Source organism: Archocentrus centrarchus, unplaced genomic scaffold, assembly GCF_007364275.1.
Source record: "Archocentrus centrarchus isolate MPI-CPG fArcCen1 unplaced genomic scaffold, fArcCen1 scaffold_55_ctg1, whole genome shotgun sequence".
NCBI lineage: Eukaryota > Metazoa > Chordata > Actinopteri > Cichliformes > Cichlidae > Archocentrus > Archocentrus centrarchus.
This window is the reverse complement of record NW_022060277.1, coordinates 642920-667586: the sequence shown is the minus strand read 5'-3', so window position 1 is coordinate 667586 and position 24667 is coordinate 642920. Positions and strand designations below refer to the sequence as shown.

Below are 24667 nucleotides of genomic sequence, written 5' to 3'. Positions count from 1 at the left end.
CAATCCTATATGCCTACTCAGACGTGTGTGTAATCATATTTGTGAATCCATGAATAAGTCTGAAAGCATGCGTAGATATTAATGGCAGCTCTAAAGTTTTGCATGAAGCACTGAGGAACAGAACAGCTGGTTTATTATAAACTTTTAAATATGAACAATAATTAAAGATACTTTTTATAATTACCTGTTTCAGAATTTAACTAAAACTTAGTTAAAACAATTGCATCACACACCAACACTCAACTTTTGATGTGAACCCAATTTACACACACACACACACACACACACACACACACACACACAGCTGTTCTGTCACCTCTGTAAAAAACAGTTGAACAAATGTTCAGTAAAAACCTTTGAGTGTTCCCCTCCCACTAAATCACCCCTACTGTAGTCACACACACACACACACACACACACACACACACACACACACACACACACACACACACACACATCCTTATTTGTAAACAGAACCTGATATATCTGGTCATCACGTGCGTGCCTCAAAGAATGCAAAGATGCTTCATAATTAAAGGTATTTCCTATTAAACTGAGGAGGCTCACTGAGGTGTGTGTAATTAAAGCCCCGTCCTTCTCCAGCAGAGGGCGCTGTAACTGAAACAATTGGCTCAAAGCGGTTCAGTGCTGCAGGTTTCTAACCTGCCTAACATGATCGTCTTTATTTTTCTACTTGCTGCTTGTAGCCTGTTTTTATTTGAGTGTCTGACGGAAGCACGCTGGGAACACGGTAGGAATGAGGGAACCCAGCTTTCCTCTCAGTGAAGACTGAGCACGTACTGCCCTGTGGCAGTTCCAGCTTATACATCTTTATTAACACATATGGAACAAATCAGGCTTCTCCCCTAAACTAATGAAAACAAGAGCTAAAGAGGACCGCCACCATCTTCATTACTAACAGAGGAAAGGCTGCTACTGATGGAGGAGACACCCCCAACAGTCTGCTCTGCTTCCTCCACCATGTGAGGAAAGGACAGGTGTGTCTGACCACGGTGGGCTGTTTGGATAAAAACTCAGAATTCCCTGTTTGGCTGCGGGAAAACAGCATTCCTGCACCGTGCTTTAAATCTGAACAGGAAGCTCCAGGAGAAAGAGGAGACAAAGTTATTAAATCTCTTTATTCATATAAAGACATGAGAACATAAACACTTCAGCAGCATAAGTGCTCCAAGTACTGTCAGTACAGATGAATGGGTTTAAAGGGGATTTCTAACAGTCCCGTTTGTGCATGTTAGCAGGCAGCGGACCGGGAGAATTAGCTTCTTGTTTCTTGTGGCAGCTTTAATTAGTTTTGATCGTTTCCATGAAGCTGAAGGCTGAAAAACATCCTAGTGTCAAGTTCAGTCATAGAGGGACGGTGGTTCAACACCACAGAGCAACGAAACAGTAAAACCTCACTCCACAGAGACGACAGCAGGTCCAGCACAGCGTCGCCTGGGTCTTCAATGTTCCTGCGGTCTCAGCCCAGAGTGATCTCTGACGACTCTTTGCTGTCAATCACTCTAAACACGCCCACTTTCTCCTTCTTCACGCCGCCCTTTTCTTTGTCTGAAAAAGTGAGAAAATAAATATTCCTAAAGCGCTTTAAAACTGAATCTGGGCCTAAAGTTGGGATGCTTCTGCAGTGAATCAGACATCATTGAATTTTAGGTGCAGGTTTCCTCACCCAGCAGGTCACTGCGATCCAGCAGGATCTCCAGGTCCTTGTCACTGATCACGTTCCCTTTTGAAGCTTTAACCTCCCTGAGTGGGGCGAACATCACAAAGTCAGCCTGTAACACAGCTCCAGGTCTCAGTCACAACACTTTCATTGGATCAGTTCTTACCTCTCAGGGCCTCTGGCTCTGAGCAGCTCCTGCAGCTCATCCAGATCAATGCAGCTTTTGCTCTGGTTCAGCTCTGCCTTCCCACCTTTGAACCTGTCTGTGGAGGAAAGCCACCAGCAGAGCACATTTAAAACGACCACCCTCGGCCCTGCGTTTACAATTTGGTGTGAGCTGTAATTACAGTAAGGTGAAGAGACTCACTCTTGTGGATGACCATCTGCTCAAGCTTCCTCTTGGCAGAGGCCCTCTCCAGGATCTTCTGGTCAATTGTGTTGGCTGTGACCAGGCGGTACACAACTACTGGTTTCGTTTGTCCTATGCGGTGACAGCGGTCCTGAGCTTGCAGGTCTGCCTGCGGGTTCTTGAGAGGTGACAGGAGCATCAAGCATGAGTACAGGAAAATCAACAGAACAGCAGATGTGTCCAGGAAATATCGGTTATAGACAAACGATCATCTGCACCGACCCAGTCACTGTCAAAGATGATGACGGTGTCGGCAGCGGTCAGGTTGATGCCCAGTCCTCCTGCTCGGGTGCTCAGCAGGAAGATGAACACCTCTGGATCCTTGGAAAACCTGGCCATCTGTTAGAAGAATGACACAATCCACTCAGAGGAGCAGTCTGGGTGCTTCACATTTCTAGAGTCAAAACTCTCAGTATTGCACCATCGTTCCTGAAAAGCTTGTGCGTACAGGACGGCTGGCACCTCCGCATCATCGTCACCATCTAAAACTCACGTTTTCGTCTCTGTCGGCATAGGACATGCTGCCATCCAGGCGGCTGTACTGAAAGCCCCGCAGATAGCAATAATCCATCAGAATATCCAAGATGGACGTCATCTGACTGAAGATCAGAACCTGGAGCAATCAAATGCAACGTCAGCAGTGTGTCACCGAGAGAGCCAGCAGACTCACAACATTCACAACACTCAGTTTGACCTTTGACACTTCACACTGCAAATCACCAAAACTGCTCCAACACTGATGTAACACTAACTACTGATGTAAACCAGCTTCAGGTCTGAGCATGTGCTGAGGTTTATAACTGTGACCTGTATTTTTATTTATCCTGTAAATGTCCTTAAGTTATTATGGGTGAACTGTGCAAATTAAAACACATTATACCACCTAAGAAATGTTTAATATCACTGTTACAACATTTTCAGCTCCACAAGCTGTATCTACCTGCTGACTAAGTAAACATACATCGAAGCGCCTGTTATGGTGTCTGTGTGTGTGTGTGTGTGTGTGTGTGTGTGTGTGTGTGTGTGTGTGTGTGTGTGTGTGTGTCCATGACATAACTTATCTGATTTTAATCAGCATTTATTCAGTTATCTGATTAATTTGAAACCTCCGGGAGGAAAACGTTTCACGGATCTTCTTCAGCACCTCCCTTCAGGGGTCGCCTCCATCTCACCCTCCTGTCACACCAACCCTCTGCATGTCCTTCACTACGACCATGACTCATCTGTGCTCTTCCTCTTTGTGAGCCAGGAGAGGAAGGTTTACAGCCCAGCAGAGACTGAGGCACTAACACAGGACAGGACGACAAGTTGAAGATTCCCAGATTTTGACTGAGGATGATCCGGATGGGCAGGATTAGAAATGAGTACATCCGAGGGACCGCTCAGAGAGACGAGGCCGAGATGGTTTGGACATGTGCACATGGGTGATAGAGGATATATCGGGCAAAGGGGGTTAAATATGGAGCCGCGGGGCAGGAGGGAAAGAGGAGGTGGTTCACGGTTGTAGTGCAGGAGGACATGCAGAGGGTCGGTGTGAGAGGCAGACGAGTGTACAGGTGACAGCAGTGCCCAGCTGGGTTCAGTTTAAGTTTTGATACGATTCAATTTAAATGTCATTCTGCTGTGAGGCAGTTTGATTCAGTGTGTGCCTCTGGCTCCCTGCAGCTTCTCACCTTCATTATTAGGGACACAGACATTCACTCACACAGAGACTGTTGGTGTATCTGAGGTTTTTACTAGCTGTCCACAAGCTACAGCAGGCTGGCTACACTGTGCCATCTTCTTCAAACATGCTCATCTGATTTTAACTGACTGTCCTGTAGATGGCTGCATCCTCAGTGTTTCAGATTTACTTTGTCAACAGCTGAATCCAGCACAGGGTAAAGAACACGTTGCACTTGTTTTAGCAGACATGTCCTGTTTGATTTTCAGACTTGAGTATTCATAACTTTTTTCTAGACTCATCTTTCCAAAGTAAAAGCATTTCTCCCTCCCAGCTCTGCCCTGGTTTCACCTTATGTCCCCTTTTCCTCAGTGCCGGCAGCAGTCTGTCCAGTATGAGAAACTTCCCGGAGCTCTGCACCAGCTGCTCATCAATCTGCAGGATGAGACAGAGCATGTTACCAACCGCACTCCTGGACTATCATCACTATTAAAAGAGTCAGTCTGTGCTTCATGAACCTCATTCTGTACCTGTAACATCACTGTACAAACTAACTGTGCGTTACCTTGAACTCCCCTGTGGTGGGGTCGAGAGGGTACTCCACCAGGTACGGGTGGTTACAGCATCTCTTTAACAGCATGAGGATGTTCTGCAGCTTCAGGTTGATCTGAGTGTCCAGCGGGCTCTGGACATCCAGCACTGGGCGGCAGCTGAAGGAGGAGGAGTTTAACAGGCAGATAAATATGAAATAATTCATAATAATGCAGAACATGCTTCAGACCAAAGGCTCTTTTTTCTTCTCATTAAAGGTTAATAAGAGCTGACACACAGCTTCCAGTGCAATCACACCCTTTAGTTTAGATGTAGCAAGGTTTTAAATACAAAGTACCCTTTTAAACAAAGGTCACAGCATTTTACAGCAGCAGTGAACTCACTCACACCGACATTATTAAAACATAACAATGAGCGGCTCAACGGCCTCCACAGAAACACCTCACAGTTGCGTTCACTGGTTTGAGGCAGTCTGACCTTGGCTCCAGCTCCTTGCGAACCCTCTCCAGATATTTCTCCAGGTTGTACGGGGTGTCTGCCTCCGTCTCTCTGTAGTCCACCACCTTTTGGCTGCGGCGCTTCGGCCTGCCGCTGGGCGTCAGTGCTACAGGAGCCTCTGCCTAAATGTACCAGGAGAACAGACAATTCTCACCACTCGTGATCACTGGCTATTTGATTAGGGTCAAACTGATACCAGAGAATGACCAATGAATCCACTACAGCCGTGTTCTTATGAAGGTCAACCTGGCTGGCTTTTTACTGTAACTCCGACTGTTTGTCCTATCGAAAAAATTCAAAGAGTTGCTGAAAGCCCAGAAATCGCACTTCTCAGCCATACAGGGGTATTACAGTATTTGTTGCCAGAAGTCTGAACGGCGGCACTTTTGAAGTACGCTGTGCCACGGACACTGCATTCAGGGCTAAAGGGTTAAACAATGTTGATCTGCGCTGCACATTGATATTATTGGGCTTCTGCTGCCCAATAAAATCAACATTTAATCATCAGATGAATAATCCCAGGCCCACTGTGACTCAATGACCCATGCTCCCAGTTCTGCTTGGAGAATCTGTGTAAATTAGTGCATACTTACTGAGGTCACACCACATTAGCATATTTAAAATAACAGATCTGCCTTCATGTGAGAAATTAGGTCCTTTTTTTCCCCATTTACACAAAGTACTGAAATAAATAAAATAAGTTTTAAGTAAACAATGTTGGTATACTGTGTGCACTGAAACAAAGTCTTTATCTGTGTTCACTTTACATTTACAACTACATAGTTTTGGTTGATACAAACAGATGATGCAGCAAATCTAAAATTGTACCATCCATGGACATATTCATTTATGACACACACCAGCTCATCTGCATCAGGCTTTATATCTGCAGGCACATCAGCACAAATCAACTGAAGCACAGCTGTTTAATGCTCACTGACAGTAAGTGCAGCTCTGCAGGCTCCACTCTGACAGAAACTTTACCTTTTCCTTGCCCAGCATCTTAGCAATGGTCTTGTTGACAACAGCAGTGTAGAAAGCTTCCTGTTTGGCTGACAGAGGAGCGTAAACGATGATCTCCTTCTTAGGAGGAACCTCCAGCGCCACATCCGACTTCAGCCTCCTCAGCAGGAACGGAGTCAGAATCTGAAACAACAGATAACCTTTAAGAAGAGCACTTTTTACCGTTTACCTACAGCGGCTTACCCTGTCCTGGAACCAGGCCTGGGGAGGGGGTTTGAGGGAGAGTGCCTGGTGGCCGAGACTTAGTCCATCGGTCCTGGTTGGGCACAGCCCAAAGAAGCAACGTGGGCCGATCAACCCACAGGAGGTGTTATGTGAGTCAGGTGGCAGTCGTGGGCAGAGACCACGGCGGTCCAAACCCAGGCTGAAAATAGCTACTGGGACATGGAACATTACCTCTCTCATGAGGAAGGAGCCCGAGCTAGTGCATGAGGTCAAGAGAGTCCAGATCAATATAATCAGGCTCAACTCAGTGCATAGCACAGATTATTGGAGAGGGACTGGACTCTGTTCCAATCCTTTGTGAGAGGCAGGGGTGGATATACTCACTCCTCTGCCTTCTCACTCACACACACACACACACACACACACACACACACACACACACACACACGAGTAACATCCATTCTTAATCCAGAGGCTTTAATATGATGTTGATCCACCCTTTGCAGCTACAACAGCTTCAGCTCTTCTGGGAAGTCTTTCCACAGGTTTAGGAGTGTTTATGGGAATTTCTGACCATTCTTCCAGAAACACATCTGTGAGCTCAGACACTGATGTTGGAGAGAAGGCCTGGCTCACAGTCTCCGCTCTAATCCATCCCAAAGGTGTTCTATCAGGCTGAGGTCAGGACTCTGTGCAGGCCAGTCAAGTTCTTCCACACCAAACTGGCTCATCCATGTCTTTATGGAGCTGCTTTGTGCTCTGGTGTGCAGTCATGTTGGAGCAGGAAGGGGCCATCCCCAAACTGTTCCACAGAGTTGGAGCATCAAACTGTCCCAAATATCTTGGTATGCTGAAGCATTAAGCGTTCCTTTCACTGGAACTAAGGGGCCGAGCCCAACTCCTGAAAACACCCCCACACCATAACCCCCCCCTCCACCAAACTTTACACAATGCAGGCAGACAGGTACCGTTCCCCTGGCAACCACCAAACCCAGACTCCTCCCTCTGATTGGCAGATGGAGAAGTGTGATTCATCCCTCCAGAGAACACGTCTCCACTGCTCTAGAGTCCAGTGGCGACGTGCTTTACACCACTGCATCAACACTTTACACCACTGCATCAACACTTTACACCACTGCATCAACACTCTGCAGTGACCTTGGTGATGGAAGGCTTGGATGCAGCTGCCATGGAAACCCATTCATGAAGCTCACTGATCTGAAGGTCACATGAAGGTTGGAGGTCTGCAGTGATTGACCCTGCAGAAAGTTGGTGACCTCTGTGCACTATGACCCTCAGCATCCTCTGACCCCACTCTGTGATTTTACGTGGCCTACCACTTCATGGCTGAGCTGTTCCCAATCGCTTCCACTTTGTTATAATCCCACTAACAGCTGACTGTGGAATATTTAGCAGTGACTGGACTTGTTGCACAGGTATCATCCTATCACGGTACCACGCTGGGATTCACTGAGCTCCTGAGAGCGACCCATTCTTTCACTGATGTTTGTAGAAGCAGTCTGCATGCATAGGTGCTGGTTTATACACCTGTGGAAGGGACTGAACACCTGGATTCAAATTTTGATGGGTGAGGCCATATAACACATCTCCCTGGTTTGTTGCCTGTATGTTGGAGTTTCCCCCTCGTTTTTTCCTTGTGCCCTCGAGTTGGGGCACAGGTCCTAACTGTCGTTTGGGCTTATGCGAGTACCCAGCCCTTTGGAGACACTGGGTCAGGTGCTTGAGAATGCCCGATCTGGGGACTCCAATGCTCACGTGGGCAATGATCGTGAGACCTGGAGAGGTGTAAGTGAGAGGAACTTCTGTGCCAATCACAGTTTGTCCATAACAAACATCATTTTCAAGCACAAAAGTGTTCATGACTGTATACAGTACCAGGACACCCTAAGTAGCAGGTCAATGATCAATTTGTTGGATCTGTGGCTGCAGGTCTTGTACACTTGGGTGAAGAGAGGAGCCGAGCTATCAGCTGTTCACCACTTGGTGCTGAGTTGGATCAGTTGACAGGAGGATGCGTGACAGGTCTGGCATGTCCATTATTAAAAATGATTTCCGCTCATCTATTCAGGGTGGAGGCTGGGCTGGAACCTATCACAGCGGTCACAGGGTGAGAGGTGGGGTACAGCCTGGACAGGTTGTCAGTCTGAGATAAGGGCTAAGCTGCCTCAGTCACACATCTGAGTTAAATTTGCTGCTCATTAACAGACGTGTTAGGACCAATTAGCTCAAGTTGATCCTAAATTTAACACTGAACTTAAAGGCTGCCTTACACTAGGTTTCTCTTTATAAATGTTATTAATCACAGGATGCTGACAAGAATCTATGTGGATGCATGGATGAAGTTTAACTCTTATTTATCTGGTGTTAATCACAGTCTACAGAAAGTCATTAAACACAGTGAAATAAGTAGGAACCCTTCATGATGGAGGACTGACCTGATGCAGCATGCTTAGGATGTTCTGCTCACGTTCAGCAACCACCACACTCTCAGCCTCTCCAAGGGAGTTGATGTCGAACCACGACTCAAAGCTGTGCAGCGAACAAGCCAAAGGTCAAAGCCGAGCAATCAGAAACATGGCAGAAATATCAGAAATGTCATGTTAATACAGATACACTGCTGTGGGATTGGGTTCCTTTTTGGTAATTGACTTTTAAAAACCCAGTTCTGTGCAAAAGTATTGAACCTCCCCTCATTTCTTTATATTCTGCTTCCAAGAAGGCAGACTCTCTTTTATAAAGTGGTCTCTACAGGGTTTCTGAAAGTCTTCACTTTGTTACTAGCAGTCTGATGCAAAGCACCATTTGTTCCAACTGCTTTAGTTGAACCAATAAAAAAAAAAATCCCAAAGATAACAGGCATAAAATACTATTTTTTGCACTAACAAGCTTATTCCCAAAGAGTTATTAGCTGAAAACTTGGCATATACAGTGTGTAGTGAGCAGGGTGTTCTTAAAAATCTGATAAAATTGGACAAATGGAAAATAAAAGTGGTCACATGTTTGCATGTTTAAAACAAATTGCTGCACCGTTTCCTATTTTAAAAAGAAAAAGAGTTTTAAAGTGAAATCTAGGATGAGAAAACGTGCTCACAACTTTCCCCCGTTTGTGTTAAGCACTGTTCTGTCTGAGGGCGAAGTCTTGCTTCTCCACCACAGGTACGCCTCTCTGTGTGTGTGTGTGTGTGTGTGTGTGTGTGTGTGTGTGTGTGTGTGTGTGTGTGTGTGTGTGTGTGTGTGTGTCTGTGTGTGTGTGTGTGTGTGTGTGTATAGAAAGAAAAAGCTACCTCTTGAGGTCATCAAAGACCTCTGGCAGCAGGAAGTTGAGGAGGGACCAGAGCTCGGCCAAGTTGTTCTGCAGTGGCGTCCCCGTCAGCAGCAGCTTGTTGTCAGTGGGCAGCGTCTTCAGCTCCCGCACCAGCCGGCAGTTGAGGTTTTTGATTCTGTGGCCTTCATCCACTATCAGATACTTCCACTGGAAGCGCTACAGCAGAACACAGACATGGTCCAACCTTTTATCCAACACTCATGAGATCAAATGATCAGTGAGTAATCAGGTTTCCTTTTTTGGTCACAGCGGCTTTATTTGTAGTGTAGACAGACAGGAAACGGGGTGGAAATATGGGGAAGACACGCGGGCAAGTCTGTGATAGGACGGGACTAATTTTTATATTACACACACACACACACACACACACACACACACACACACACACACACACACACACACACACACACACACACACACACACACACACACACGTGGTTATTATGGCAATTTCACTTGTGCTGTTCACAACAGAAAGCTGTATACACCATGATGACTATACAAATGTTTTTTTGTCCATGTTTTTGATACACACCCACATTCACAAGTGCCCAAGGACACTTCAGTATGATTAATGGATAAGCTGGGGATCGAAACATCAACGTTACAATAAGCACTCTAAAAGGTTGTGCTAACTTAGCTCCCCTCTCACCATCCCCTCCCTCTGGTTTAGTCATATGCTGGTTAAATATTTTGTATAGCATAGGGTGAACAGGGATTCTACCTGTAAGAATTTTCTGTCAATCATGGAGATCTCAAAGGAGGTAATGACCACAGGACACATGCTGAGAGGCCCCTGAGGCCGGCAGATCTGTTTCAGCAGCTTGGCCCTCTCTGGCTGAGGACCATGGTAAAGCAGCACAGACACCTGAGACAAACGAGTCAGTGTCAGTTAACGCCATGCGCCAGCGGTACAAGAGAACACTTGTTTTTATCTGTACTTGTTGATCAGACTGTGGGTACAGCCAGACCACCATGAGCCTCAAGAAATCAGGATCAACTCAGTAGTTTGCCGTCTTACCTCTGGTGTAAAGCGCTTGAATTCATTGATCCAGTTGGGCAGAGTGGAGAGAGGGGCCACCACCAGGAAGGGGCCCAACACTTTTTTTTCTATCATCATGGCAATGTGAGCGATGCACTGGATGGTCTTTCCCAGGCCCATCTCATCAGCCAGGATCCCATTGATGCCATTCTCCCACAACATCTGACAGCACACAGTAACAACACGATTCAGTGTCACTGATACGGCACCAAATCACAACAGATTAAACAATCTGAAAGACTGTAGACACACAGCAGCATTAATAATGAACACCAACAGTTCTTAAAGCACATGACTGCATGAAACTGTATCTCAGTGAACTAATGTGAGAGTGCAGATAACTGGTGAATTAACACTGTGTGTCCAGCATTTGGTTTTCAGGCACTGAAAGCAAACAGTGAGCACATGTCTGAAGCCCACCATCCCTGCTTGACAGCAAAGCACAACTTTGGACAATGTCCTGACTTCATTTGGGTTCTGCTGCACAACATGAAACTTTATAGCTTTAAAAAGAAAAACAAAAAACTGTATGGCTGCGTTTAATGTAGACAGGCATGCATTAAAGTGCACAGCATGAAACTTTAACATATGTATGGCCTTACTCTATAACCACTGACTTTTGAAACCATCATGGACACGACCAAACTTTACTGAGAGAAGAACAAAAGCATCGAGTGAGCTACTTAAACTTCCAGATGATAGTGCTTCACCTTAACTTTATTTCAGTCTGTTTTAACATTGATTACATCCCTATTAGAAGACAGGCAGGGCCCAAACAAATAATCTGTTCCCATAACCCTGTGTTGGTCCCCCCCCCCCCCCCCCCCCCCCGCTTACCCTCAGCCACTCGATGCCTTCAATTTGGTACCACCTCATGATGCCTCCAGTGAAGAGCTGCGGCTGCTGGACAGGGACTGGCTGCCCATTCACCTTCCTGTGAGGATCCAGGAGATGCTTAGCATTGTCCCGCACCGTCTCTGACAGACGGTTCTTTATGTCTTGGTTGGAATCGCTCATCTTCTCAATATCCTCAGCTTCTAGTTTCTTCTGAGCTGGCACCTCTTCCTACAATAAGATGTTTGATATGCATGTATATGGTACAGTTATACATGGGCTTTATAATTTACAAACACCTCTTTCACTGATCGACCAAGCGAGGGAAAAAGGAAATTAGCCTCACCCCTTCTTCCACTTTTGCTTTCTTTGCTTGTGACATGATTTCCTAAAAGACAAAAGTAACCAGAGATGAGCAAATGTCAAAGACATAAAGACATCAAGTGAAATCAAACTTACTTCTTTTGACATCACATCTGCTATTTTGTAGTCTTCATCTCTCCTCCTCTTCTTTTTACCTGGTTTGATAGAAAATGGAGTCAAACACCACGAGGTTTATATACGCTTATTATTATTATTAGGTCCACATGTTCAACTGCTTGTTAATGCAAATACCTGATCAGCTTTTACCACAGAGCCGTCACACTACTGAACACTGACCATAACAAACCCAACAGACTACAGCACCACCTTCACATCCACTTTAGCATACTACACAGTTTTATGTAAATAAACAGTTTACTGCCACTTTCCCTGTAAATCCTCCAGCTGCTGACATAATAAAAACAAAATAGAAATTAAAGTTATTATTATTTTTTTAATTTCTCCAGGGGAGGCTGTGGAGAGTTTTGCCTGGCCAGGAGGCGTCTTTCCCGGGTTAGTGAGTGGAGAGTGTCCCCAGTGCCCAGTGAGTGTATATACTCTTGGGGAACTGCTGGTTGAGCTATTTTCATGCTACATTAACTTTAATTCATCAGAAGGTGTGCTCACCTTTGTCAGCCTGTGGACCTTTGGCATTTGGCATCTAAAAGAAAAAAAAAATACTACAGTTAGAAACGACTTTTTATTCTAAACTAAGAAATGTCTCTCTGTAAAATTCACCACCTTCTTGGCCTTCTTCTCAAGCTTCCCCTTCCTGAGTGTCTCCTGAGATGGTCGGCAGTAGAACAGAGTGTCAGGTGTTAGCAGAGAGTCAGCAGGTGCAAACACAGCACAGCCTACGCTGCACAAGTTTCACAGTGTACCTCATTCTGTTGTTGCTCCATTTTCGTCAGCAGAAATTTAGAGTAGATGTTGCTCTTCTGAAGCAAATGCTGCAGCCTCTTGAACCGCATGTCGTGGGAGTCCCTCTCCCAGGACTCCCGGGCCTTAGAGGAAGGGTTGAAAACAATCACACATTAATAATAACATCCATGATGCATGAGCGGGCTAAAAGGCATCCAAACCAGAATGGTAAATTGGACTAGTTCTTATATAGCGTTTTTCTACTCTGAGCACTCAAAGCGCTTATACAACATGTTTACATTCACCCCATTCAGACAAGCACTTCATGATCAACTAAGCTAAGCTTTTATTATCTAACATTCACACTCCAATGGTTGCGTCGGAGAGCAACTTGGGGTTAAGTATCTTGCCCAAGGATACATTGGCATGCAGCCTGGAGTAGCCAGGAATCGAACCACTGACCTTCTGATCAGTAGATGACCTGCTCTACTTCCTGAGCTACAGCCACCCAGAATGTCAGTGATCTGTCACAATTCACTAAACGACATCTTTCAAAGTTACAAAACTGACCTCGAGAACACTCTGGGTGAAGACCCATTAGGGGGGCAAGTTTGGTTAAATTGTGACCAATACGGTAGGAGGAGTAGGGATGCAGACAGGTGGTCAGACACCTAACCATGACACAAACTTACTGATCTTTGGGACAGGGGAGCTAATAATTAACACTACTGCCTTCTGTTAATATATAGAGGATTTTGAATGAAAGTAATGAATGAAATAAACTCTTTAACTATTTAACACTGACCACGTCTTCACTGATGCAACACATTTCAAATGTCCCACCACAACAACCCTTATGTTGGGTATGAAGCGCAATTTCTCATCTTTCAGAACCCGTTTCTGACAGGACAAACAGTCGTGTAATTATGGTAATGCAAAGTGCGTTTGCAGACGTTTCAGTGGTGATACGCTCTGTGCTAAAGGCAGGCAACATGTCCCCAGGTTATTCCAGGCCGAACTAACCAGACGAAAGATCCGGAGTTGATTCTATGTGTTAAACTTGCGTTTCATAGCTGGTCACTGGAACTCCAAAGAGATGTAAATACAAGTGATGGAGTCCATCAATGGGCTGAAAAACTAAATAAACCTCCAACTTGTGGCCAAATGCACAGTTTGTTAACTCTTTAAAAAGGAGGAATGCACTTCCCACCTCAGCAACACCAAGAGGCCCGGAAGACCACGGAATAAAACTAAAGTGGATGATCGCAGGATCCTTTGCCAAGTTAAGAAGAACCCTTCACAACACCCTGGAGCAGGCAGGTCACTGTCAGACTCTGCAATCACGGGATGCCTTCATGAATGCAAATACAGACGGTTTACAACAAGAACAAATCTGATCAGACGCTTCACAACAATCATGTACTACACTGTACTACACTGTACTACAAAAGCAGCCCAAGAGTTTCTCAAGGCAAAGAAAATAAATATGAAGAAAGTATTCTTCAATGTTTGTCAGTCATGTGATCTCACAGCAGAGCAGGCTTTTCAGTTACTTATGACAAAACTGAAGGCACAGAGACCCACAGACATGCAGCCACAGGAAAGGCCTGGCAGAGCACGTCATGACTTCAGGCTATCACTGACTGCAAAGAATTAAACTGTCCTTTATTTAAAATTACCTTCGTTTGTCCAATCATGTTTAAGGCTCTCAAAGGAGGGGACTACACATACACAGCCACCTGATATGCTGCTAAACACTTTTTACCAGCACCAAAAAAAAAAAACTTAGGCACCCAAAAATGAATCTCAGCAAGTACCTCACAGTATAAAAGTGATGAATTCATCAGGTTATACTTCAAAAATAAGATGGAAATTAAGAATGTCAACATTTGATGCCATAAATAGAACTCTGACCTTGAGAAATTAAACCTACCTTTTCCATCATCTCCCTCTCTTTCCTTTCCCCTTGCTCCATCAGCTTATTCTCTTCCTCCTCCATTTCCTTAGTGATCACCACTTTGGACGTCGTATTCACATCTTCAATGAAACAACACTGACAGTCAGGCTGATGGTTGAGGATACCACCTGAACAAGTTCACCGCACATCATCTTTTCAGTAACACAACATAACATTCATTAGTCAATGTGGGTGTGCTGTGGTGCTCTGATCTTGATGAACTGTCCACATCTCATCACAGGCTCATCTGAACCTTAAACAACATGACAGCAACACACATCCATCATTAAACTTGGACGGCTCTGTGTCAGCTTCCCTTGTAGTCCATGGACCAGACCACTATTCAGTCTCAGGGTGGCAAAACGTAACCATCATTTTTCAAAAGCTACATGTCTGTAGATGATATTTTGGTATGATAGCCCTTCCAAAGTGGTAGCTTAGTCACAGATATCAGCTCATGAAGTTAACAACCCCTAAAGAAAAATTTAGTTTTTTGACACTGTGTATATCTGCTTTAGGCTCATGCTAAAGACATTTATCAAAGGTCTAGAATATAGTGTTTGGTACCATTTTAAAGGGAACCCTTTCATTTGAGCCAGGTTTTGGATCTCTCTGACCAACACAGAGGTCAGTAGAGCCCTTTAAACCACAAATAATACAAATTTCCCCATAATTTTCACCTAAACTAAATAAATCGTTTTCACTCCTTTGTCATTTACACGACAAAGGAGTGAAAACGATGTGTTTCGGAAACGGGGTCCAGAGTGGAGCGTTTCAGAAATGCACCGGCCTGCGTTCTCGTGTAAACGCTTGAAACCGGGGTGATTTGAAAAACGGGTGACTCGCACGTGCGCACTATGGTTGCGACGGCCACAGTTTTCCGTGCATGCACAAATTGACAAACAATACTCGCGGATTCACGAGCGCTTCCTGTGCTTTTCTTGTGTTTTTACTGTTTTGTAATTCAGCGTTGTGTGCACCAGCAACCCAACCTCATCGTCAGTCCACACAAATCCTCTCACATTGGCCGTTTTGTAAGTAATGAACAATTTTCCGCGCTTCCTACTGTGTCACTCCAGGCATGCACGTCTTGCGTAAACAAGCTTTGCAAAGAGAAAACCAACGCCAACTTGTGGCCTGGCATGGGAACTACATCGTTTTCATCGTTTCACATGTCATCGTGTAAACGCAGATCGTTTCTGAAACGCCATCATGTAAACGGAAGGCTGAAACGCATCAAAACGACACCGTTTCCAGTGGAAACCTCATGTCCGCATTTATGCTTGTGTAGCTGTGTGTGTTGTGTGTGTTCCAGTGGAAACGCTATCATGTAAACGGGGCCTAAGTCTTTCTGTCCATGTCCTCATGACCCTGAGCCTGCCAGACGGGAGGGGACCAAAAGCCGCGTTCCCATACGGAACGACTCGGTCAACACAACTCGGCACGGTCGTGTTGTGTTTCCATTGCAATTGAGGACCACCACGTTGTGGGTGGAGTCGATATAGCAGTGCGGGCAGTAGTCTCATGATGTAGCTCACATGCGGTTCAAAACAACACAACAATAGATGAGATAGAGGCAAGCTAACAGCTAATGCTAGTTTAATATCATCATCATGCATAAGTCCCCGTACAATGTTTTAATGGATGAAGGTTATCATTGTTAAGTATAAACCTAACCCTCTGAACCAGGGTTATAATAGTTTTGGATTTTACATTATCGTTTAGTTTTAGTTAGTTTTTCCTTTTTTTTCTCTAATTCAGTTAGTTTTAATTAGTTTTCAGAGCGGTTTTGCTCGTTTTTATTAGTTTTTATTTTAGGTTTAATGCTTAGTTTTAGTTTAGTTTCGTTAGTTTCAGTATTAGTTTAAGTATTTTCATACTTTGTCAGGTCCAAGATTCAATGCGCAAAAGTGACTATTGTGTAATAAAAACTCAAGATACATAAAGAAATATATGTGTAATAATTAGGACACACATGAACATCAACAGGGAGAAACAAAGAAAAACATGAACTCCCAAACTCAATAAATTCTACAATAAACTCCAGCATCAGTGCAGTAGATTAACAACAGCTACATGTGGTGTTTGACAAAAACAAACTCTTTGAAGGAGTCAAAGGTCAAATCCAGCTGCATCCTGATGTTCTCACCACCTGAAGCTGCTTCTGTTAGCTTGGTTAGATGCTCGCTGATTAGACTTGCAGGGTCTTTGCAGCCTCTGTACACAACCTACAGAAGTGTCCGACCTCATGTCCGCATTTATGCTTGTGTAGCTGTGTGTGTTGAGTGTGTTAATTACCTTGTGGTGCCAGCTGGGACTTTTTTTGGTCCTCGCTCTTTGTGCTCAGTTTTTTGGCTGCAAACATATTTGTCCCTGTTTTTCCACTTCCTTCATTTCCTCACGTCCATCCCGACAGCAGTCTCCCTCCAGGAATTTGCTGACATTTGTGAGTCCTTATACTGATGCTTTCATTATTATTCCTGATTGCGTCTACTTTATCAGTGAGAGAATAACAAACGCACAAGAACTGAACAGGTTAATCACAGCGTTGCTCTGCCGCTTCCTCGTGCACATGCACGCACACAGCTGCACACACGGCGCTCCCAGCTTAAACTCATAGAGCGGAAAAATGATCAATCCACAATAATTTCAGTTAGTTTTAGTTAGTTTTTTAAACTCACAATACAGTTTTAGTTAGTTATCGTTTTTTCCTTTTAATTGTAGTTTTTATTTATTTCAGTTAACGACAATGTTTTTTCAATTTCAGTTTTCGTTATTTCGTTCGGTTTCGTTAACTATAATAACCCTGCTCTGAACATGTCATAATCGGCTCAGTGTACTTCAAAAGAGCCGCTGTTAGCAGACTTAGACCAACAATTACCGTAATAACACCACAGTAATACCCTATGCTGGTTGTGAAGTGCAGTTTCTCAGCTTTCAGAAACCGTTTGGATTTTTCTGATAGGACAAACGGTCGTGTTATTACGGTTCCTTTCATCAGCCCTCAGGCTCTGTGCTAACCAGCTGTTCGGCTAGTAGGGGCAGGTAACGGTGCTTCAGCGGAGATCGCCCGGCAGTATAGGGTTATAACATGTATGCTGTGTGTTTCAGATGGCCCTGCGTGCCTAGTGGGGTTTTAAAAATGGCAGGGATGATTCTGGTGTAGGAGTCGCTCTCATGACTCCGCTAGTGACAACACTCCCTGGCCAATCAGTGGCATGCTGTCCTCCGCGTCACATTTTTGTATCGCCTTGGATCGCTCAGAACCTCGGGTGAGCGAGTACGGAAAAAGGACCGGCAAAGTGTACCTGCTCCTAATGGAAATGCCGTCAAATCGCGGCGAGCCGAGTCGACCCGCGCCGAGTCGTTCCGTATGGAAACACGGCTTAAGAGACATTGTCCAGGGAGTGTGTAATCCAACCCGTTTTTTTTTTCTCTGCTCTTTTTCTCAGTTGGACAGAATGGATTGTCCCATCCCTGGACCCAATCCACTCTGCCCGACTGACACTTCATCCCAATGTACCCAAGGGGCACCAATGAGCTTTGCTGCAGTCTTAATGATCCGCTGCAGGTCTTTTTTTCTCCTCTGAGGTGCAGTTGGAGAACCACACCGTGGTGAGGAGTTTTGGTGGGAGCCAAAGTTTTTCTGAGGGACTGTAGAAAGAAGAGTCTCTGCTGGACCTTCTTCACCACTTCTCTGGTGTTTACTACCCATGTCAAGGCCCTTGAGAGGTGAACACCAAAGTACTTGAAGCTCCCCACCTGTTCCATCTTTTCCCCAGCAATCACCAGACTGGCGTGTACTATGTCCTTATGTTTCCTGAAGTCAACGACAAGCTCCTTTGTCTTGTTGATGTTGACGAGCAAGTGATTATTCTGGCAGCAGGATGTGAGGACCTGGACCTCCTGTCTGTAGGCTGCTTCATTTGCCTTTTCATTATCAATCCCGCCACAGCTGTGTCATCTGCACACTTGAATGTGTAGGTTGTGTCATAAATGGGGGTACAGTCATGCGTAAAAAGTGTGAATGGGAGTGGATTGAGAACAGCCTTGGGGGTTACCAGTATTGATGAGTATGTTAGATGAGTAGAGGTTTCCAAATCTCATGTGCTGGAGGAAAATCTTTAATCCAGCTGAAGAGGCGGTATTCCAGGACCAGTGTCAGTAGTTTGTTTACCAGCTGGTCCAGGATGACCGTGTTAAAAGCTGAGCTGAACTCAAACTGTATCCTCACATAAGTATTTGGGTTCTTGAGGTGTGTCAGTGCAGTGTGGAGCAGGAGTGAGATGGTGTCCTCAGTACATCTGTTGGTGTTATAGTCAAACTGGTACTGGTCGAAGTCAGGAGGGGCGGAGGCCTTGATGTGATTCATTACCAGTCTCTCAAAGCATTTCACGATTATTGGTCTTAATGCAGCGGGCTGATGACCATTCAACCATATGACTGCTGAGTGCATCGGGGTTGCGATGATGGTCACAGTCTTCAAGCAGGTGGAACTGCAAGGCAGGAACAGGTTCTGCTTTTTCCATTGTGTGATGGAACGTGGTTGTTGGTGAGCCTTTTTCCAAACGTTCACTTCTGAACTTTTTATGCTTCAGCTCCAGTCTGGTGAGCTCGCAGGGGATCACTGGCTATGTTTGGTGACACAGTGATTCCTGTGGAAAGACTGACGATGTCTGACTGATGTGGACTTAGAGGGTTTACTTCTTTACTCCAAAAGTTCTACAAAGGCATTGACATCTGTCCTGTCCTTCTCTATCCTTGGCTTCTGTAGATCATGAAGTCTCACACTTTCTGTGGGCTTACAGTGTGTCACGCCTTAGATACCGACTTCTGTTTTCTGCAGTGAGATAGTATCTGGTCACTGCTCCAATTTTCAACCTGAAACCTTTGGTTCCTCCAGCTGTCTGACTTTCTTTGTTTACAGTCTCTTCAATTTGTCTGGTCTACTGGAATTATTCCAAAGGGACCGTTCCTTCCCAACCATCCTCTGCAAAGATCATCAGGATGATCAATATTGAGGGAAGGCATTTGAGCATAGTAGTATGGTTGGTATCTGGCAGGGCTTTCAAATTATGCCGGCGCCAGGCACATTTTCCACCTACTCCACCGCTCTGCGCCGTCTACTTTTTAATTTTCCTAAAAAACTTTTTTTGCACCATCCGTCGTCTCCATTTCCAGCGCCATGTGGACGCACTGGCAATATTTACTTCCTTTCAATCTAAGCCATTTGATTGGTTCACGACTGCCATGTGACTATTCATATCGTCTGCTGCCGTCATGGCTTCGTCTCGGTCATAAGGTGCCTGCTACTTTGGCATGCCCCCCTGCCACTCCAAAACAATTTGAAAGCCCTGATCTGGCATAGTTCAGTTTATCATAGGCGAAGCATAGCTCTGAATGCTGCAAGATAAATGTGTTACAGGGTGGCTGTAGTTCAGGAGGTAGAGCAGGTCACCTACTGATCGGAAGGTTGGTGGTTTGATTCCTGGCTGCACCGGGCTGTGTGCCAAAGCAACCTTGGGCAAGATACTGAACCCCAAGTTGCTCTCCGGCGCAAGTGTTCTGTGAATGTTAGACTTAGTTACACATGGATGGATGGTGTGAATGGGTAAATGTAAACGTGTTGTATTAGCTCAGAGTAGAAAAGCACTATATAAGAACTAGTCCATTTACCACTGAGCAAAACCTCAACTGTGTCCATGTAAGACATCCAGAAGGCTGAGAGGGGACTATTGTCTTCTCTGAGGTAGTTGAGGAACTCAAAATGAGCTGGCATCTTGCCCGAGAGTTTCCTCAAATCTGGGCAGTGACACTTTATCACACAGGCTGCAGACTGCTTGCAGAGTTTCCTTCAGAGTAAATGAGATCCAAACCAGGGATCAAAGTCTTTCCAGGCTAGTGTCAGGACAGCCTCATAGAGCAGTTTGTGGAGCCTTATTGCTCAGTTATACCTGTGGCCATTAAAACCCCTGTGATTGAGCCATCAGCTAACACTCCTGCTTCTATGTGAAGGTCTCAGACCAGCATCTGTGAAACATTTTCCATGTAAACACAGGTGGTATGAAACTCCTCCATTCTTAAAATGATGTCCTCAGATGTCTCTGGTGGTTCCAGGTGAATTCAGCAGTTTTGGCCTACAATGCCTGGTCAAAAACCAAAACATTGTTGTTGAGCTGCAGAGACTTGATGATGCTCATCACCTGGCAAAGAACCTTTACCGTTGATAGCTATGTGGCTGGAGTGTTATTTCTTAGCAAATAGCCATGTGCTGCTTCCTGTAGAACAGCAGTGTGATCAGCATCAACTGTCTGTACAGCTGGAGGAATGGCACGCTCTCCTGCATTGTAAAGGGGAAGCACCACATCCACTGCTCCATTGCTTCTCTTCTTGATTTTGGGATGCAGGACAAAGGTTTGGTTTCAGCAGGATGATCAGCATACTGTAGATTTTGCTTGCACTGCATTGTCAGTTCTACATTTCTAGTGAGTGTTTTCCACCGACGAGGTGCCGGTATTTGAACGGACTGTTCAGCGTTTTTTCCACGACAAACGCACTTGGTACTCAGACGAAAAATGGGTTCAACTCAGGCCCCGCAAGCTGGTCTTGAACCAAGAATGTGTTTCACAAGCGGCAGAAGGGCGTGACTCTGCCATCTCAACATAAAGTTTTCTACCACTATCTCACTGCATAGTGTGTATTACATGAAAAAAATCAATGCAATTTTCATGGCTGTGAATTAGGTTGGGCCCTGAGGCTGAAATTGCTGCTTTGTATCAGTTCTTATCACAAATAATGTTAATTCATGCATTTATTACTTCTAGGGTGGACTACTGTAATTCATTATTATCAGGCTGTGGAACCAGCTCCCAGCTTGGATTCAGGAGACAGACACCCTCTCTATTTTTAAGATTAGGCTTAAAACTTTCCTTTATGATCAAGCTTATAGTTAGGGCTGGATCATATAGTTTGGTACCTTTTCAAAAATTATGGTTATGGTTTGCCACCCTGAGATGGACCAAAAAGTGAAATTATGCACTATTGGGACTCTGCAGATTACAAACTGGAGCTTTTAACTTACCTTCAGTAGCTGCAGTCTCAATGGCTGTGCCCAGCGGCTCCTCGGGCTCATCGGGTTTGGGGCAGTGAGGGGACACACTTCGAGTTTCTTCCTTTAGGCTGTCAGCAGAGAAAAATCAAGGATGAAATCCACTTCCTGCTGTCTTTACAGGTGGGAGCAAATTCCATTTACAGGTTTGACTCTTTTCTTAAGGTATATTAGAAAATTACTTTTGCAACAAAGACTTAAAACCCTGCAACGTGGGCAAAATAGGTTAGAACAGATTGTGTGTGTGTGTGTAACTGAAATAACCACACACACACATAAAATATGTAAAGTTCACCTAAGTGAATGTAAGACTGTTTACCACCAAGGATGCAGTTTAAGACCGTTTTTCTAAACATCATTATAATCAGTTAAGGTCACCTGGATTGAGAGCCATACTGACTCAGTACTGCACAAATCAAAATAACTACTGGTGATAAAAACCTTAAAGCAGACCCTGTTCGAGAAGAACAGCCGACCATTGCTCAGGTGTACACATGGCTGCGGATAATGCGCAAATATGCACGACTTTATGTTGGCTCTTAGTAACAGCGAACACGTGTTACTGAAATTCAACTTCTTTGTAACCAAAAATAAATAAATACATCAAAGCCAGGGAAGCTTTATGGAGAAGGAAAGAAGTTTATAGTTTATCAGGACATTTAATTATGGTGTTAAGAATAAGGAGACTGAGTAACACTGGCCCACTTAGGTACACAGTTAACATTACTGCCTGTAGCGTTACGAAGGGGAATTACGCTGACTTGTACCGGTGTTATTGCACTTACCAGCTCATTGTTGCCGGCAGCGAAGCAGACGGTGCAACTAATGCGGCTTCTTCAAGCTTTTTATGTAACTTCTAAAAGTTCCGTTTCTGCTCAAAAACGGCGCACAGCTTCGTCAATCAAGATATCCAGGCAGTCATATAGCTCACTCTCTCCAGCCGAACAAACTGACTGCCTAGTTCTTGTTCCGACAGTTGCGCAGTGTCGCAGCAGTATATCCCAAAATATTATTTTCTCGACAAATTTGCAAACAGATTACACACAAGGAGTTTCACGCTGGTACTCTGCAGCTAGAACGCCTTATTATCGTTAAGCAGCGAGAAGCAACAAATACATCTCCGGCAAACACCTTTCAAAATAAATGTGCAAATGCAAAAATGTGCTCAGTAGCTACGTTGAGGTTACGATAATCTTTTATTTTGAAGGCAACAACGACCTGTTTCCGCCATTTTGATGCGACATGCCTTGAACCTTCGATTTTTACAATGGGCGGGGCTATTCAATTTCGCGCCATTCGGACGAAAGGACTATTTGGGAAACCGGGTGGTGTGTGATTCAAGGTGGTCGATACAGCAGGGCATATTTACACGATAGTCGGAACCTAGCAACAAAAACAAGTGACAATATTCATAATATTAACAGAATGTTTATTTCATACATTATAGAATACTTACTGTTCACACAAAAACATTTTGAGAGTAGAGCCACCCCTCTCAGGGAAATGTGTGCGATAACTGATTTGATATTTCCCGCGAATGTAAGGTGGGAAGAGCTATCTCTCTCTCTCTACATATAGATATAGATATAGATATAGATATAGATATAGATATATAGATATAGACTGTATAGACTGAGTTTTAATTTCTGACTTTTTAAAAATTTGTTTTATTTTTTAAATTTTCAAAGTTTCTGAAACATAAAACAGTATCAGCTCAATGACGGTTGACCTGCAGCCAAATTAGTTGCCGTTCCAGTTTATCACACTGTAAACGTAAAACATTTGACAGTGGAGCTCTGAAGGCCAACACGGCTCAGGTTTTAATATTTCTGAGCCACAGTTTGGGCAGGTTTGAACCCTCAGTGCTCCCTGACTCATTAATACTAAACTCACCCAATCATCACCAGTTTTACTGGTTTCAGGTCACTTTTAGGTTCAGTGTTTATTATTTCTTCAGTTGGTTTCCCTCAGTGTCGCAGAGTGTCACATGATGTCACTAAAATGTGATTGGTCAGTTTCACATATTAACTATGGGATCTATAAGGAAGGAGAGACACTTCAGTGTTTATGGGCCTGCTGCAGCTGCCACCGTCATTCTGCATGTTTGGTGCTGATTGTACTTCTGGTCTGTGCTGCTGTCTGTGGTTATATGGTTACATATCTTATGGTTGGTATTGAGAGATGTTCACTGGCATCAGTTTATGAAATCCTGTCTGTTGTTAATGTGTTTTTTTCTTTGCATTTTTCAAATTTGTAAAGTAAATAAAGGTTTTTAAAATGAAATGTTTTTGGAGTAACCACACTGTAATATTATGTGAGGCCAACTTGCTGTGAGAGAACAACAACAACGCGTGAGACCAACAACTGCAACAAACTGAGCTAATGTCATATTTTATATAGTATAACAGCCGGGCCCACTGGACCCAACGAGAAACATTAAGTTGACCCAACAACTATAATAAGCTGCACTAACTCAATATTCCACCTTGGAGAAAAGTTGGGCAACTTTGACCTGAGAGAAATAAATAAATTGAGCAACTCAAAAGTCTGAAAGATAAAGTTGTCAACCTAAGATTTACAGTGTAGACTGTGGGTGCTGATTATTTCTAATTAGCCAAAGAAGGAAGCTCAAGAGCACTCTTACTCTCCCCAGGAGTCCAGGTCAAAGGTCATTCTGAGAACAAGGTGTAACATCACATAAACGTCTCTCTCACATTGGCTTGACAACGTTTCAGTATACTGGGATATGATTGTAATAGTTTAATAATGTTGGATGTCCTCCTCAGATCATGCTGAACGTTACAGGCAGCATAACGTTCTCCACAGCTTCTCCAGAGTCTGACTGTTATCAGGTATGGGGGTGAAGTCTCTGTCAGACCCCACGCTGCTGCAGTGGGTCCTGGGTTCCTCCTGGTGCACGACGATGCTCGGTCTCGTGTGGCGAGCGCATCAGTGTAGATATCAGCAGGATTTTTTTCCCCACGTTGAGATCTGATGTTTTCAAAATGTTCATTTTTTTGAGCAGTGTAGTTATAATAATACTGACCTACTCTCAACCGTTTGTCTGAGCAGCATCTTTATATGAAGGGCCATTAGCAGGAAAAGTATGGCTGTCTGACTCATTCGGGCTGCAGACCTGAGACGAGTGCCACCACGATGGAGAGA

General features: G+C 44.4%; 1 protein-coding gene across 1 annotated transcript; it reads right to left on the bottom strand.

Moving 5' to 3' along the window:
* Positions 1-1157: 1157 nt before the first annotated feature.
* hells (helicase, lymphoid specific) lies at positions 1158-22607 on the bottom strand. The gene is made up of 23 exons (XM_030725472.1): positions 22288-22607; positions 21476-21573; positions 14371-14474; positions 12458-12580; positions 12318-12359; positions 12204-12237; positions 11673-11731; positions 11560-11601; positions 11217-11444; positions 10359-10541; positions 10062-10205; positions 9297-9493; positions 8448-8541; positions 5788-5949; positions 4783-4925; positions 4319-4463; positions 4105-4188; positions 2584-2703; positions 2313-2429; positions 2049-2208; positions 1848-1944; positions 1688-1764; positions 1158-1569 (listed from the first exon to the last, which is right to left on the bottom strand). The coding sequence occupies exons 1-23, from the start codon at positions 22293-22295 to the stop codon at positions 1481-1483; spliced, it is 2550 nt and encodes an 849-aa protein (XP_030581332.1). The 5' UTR covers positions 22296-22607; the 3' UTR covers positions 1158-1480.
* Positions 22608-24667: the final 2060 nt, after the last annotated feature.

Excerpts from the sequence above, each read along its gene's own strand:
- hells (XM_030725472.1), bottom strand. Across the intron at positions 10,206-10,358 it reads TCAAGCGCTTTACACCAGAG|GTGTCTGTGCTGCTTTACCA; the intron begins GTAAGACGGCAA and ends CGTTTGTCTCAG. Across the intron at positions 5,950-8,447 it reads TCCTAAGCATGCTGCATCAG|ATTCTGACTCCGTTCCTGCT; the intron begins GTCAGTCCTCCA and ends CTGTTGTTTCAG.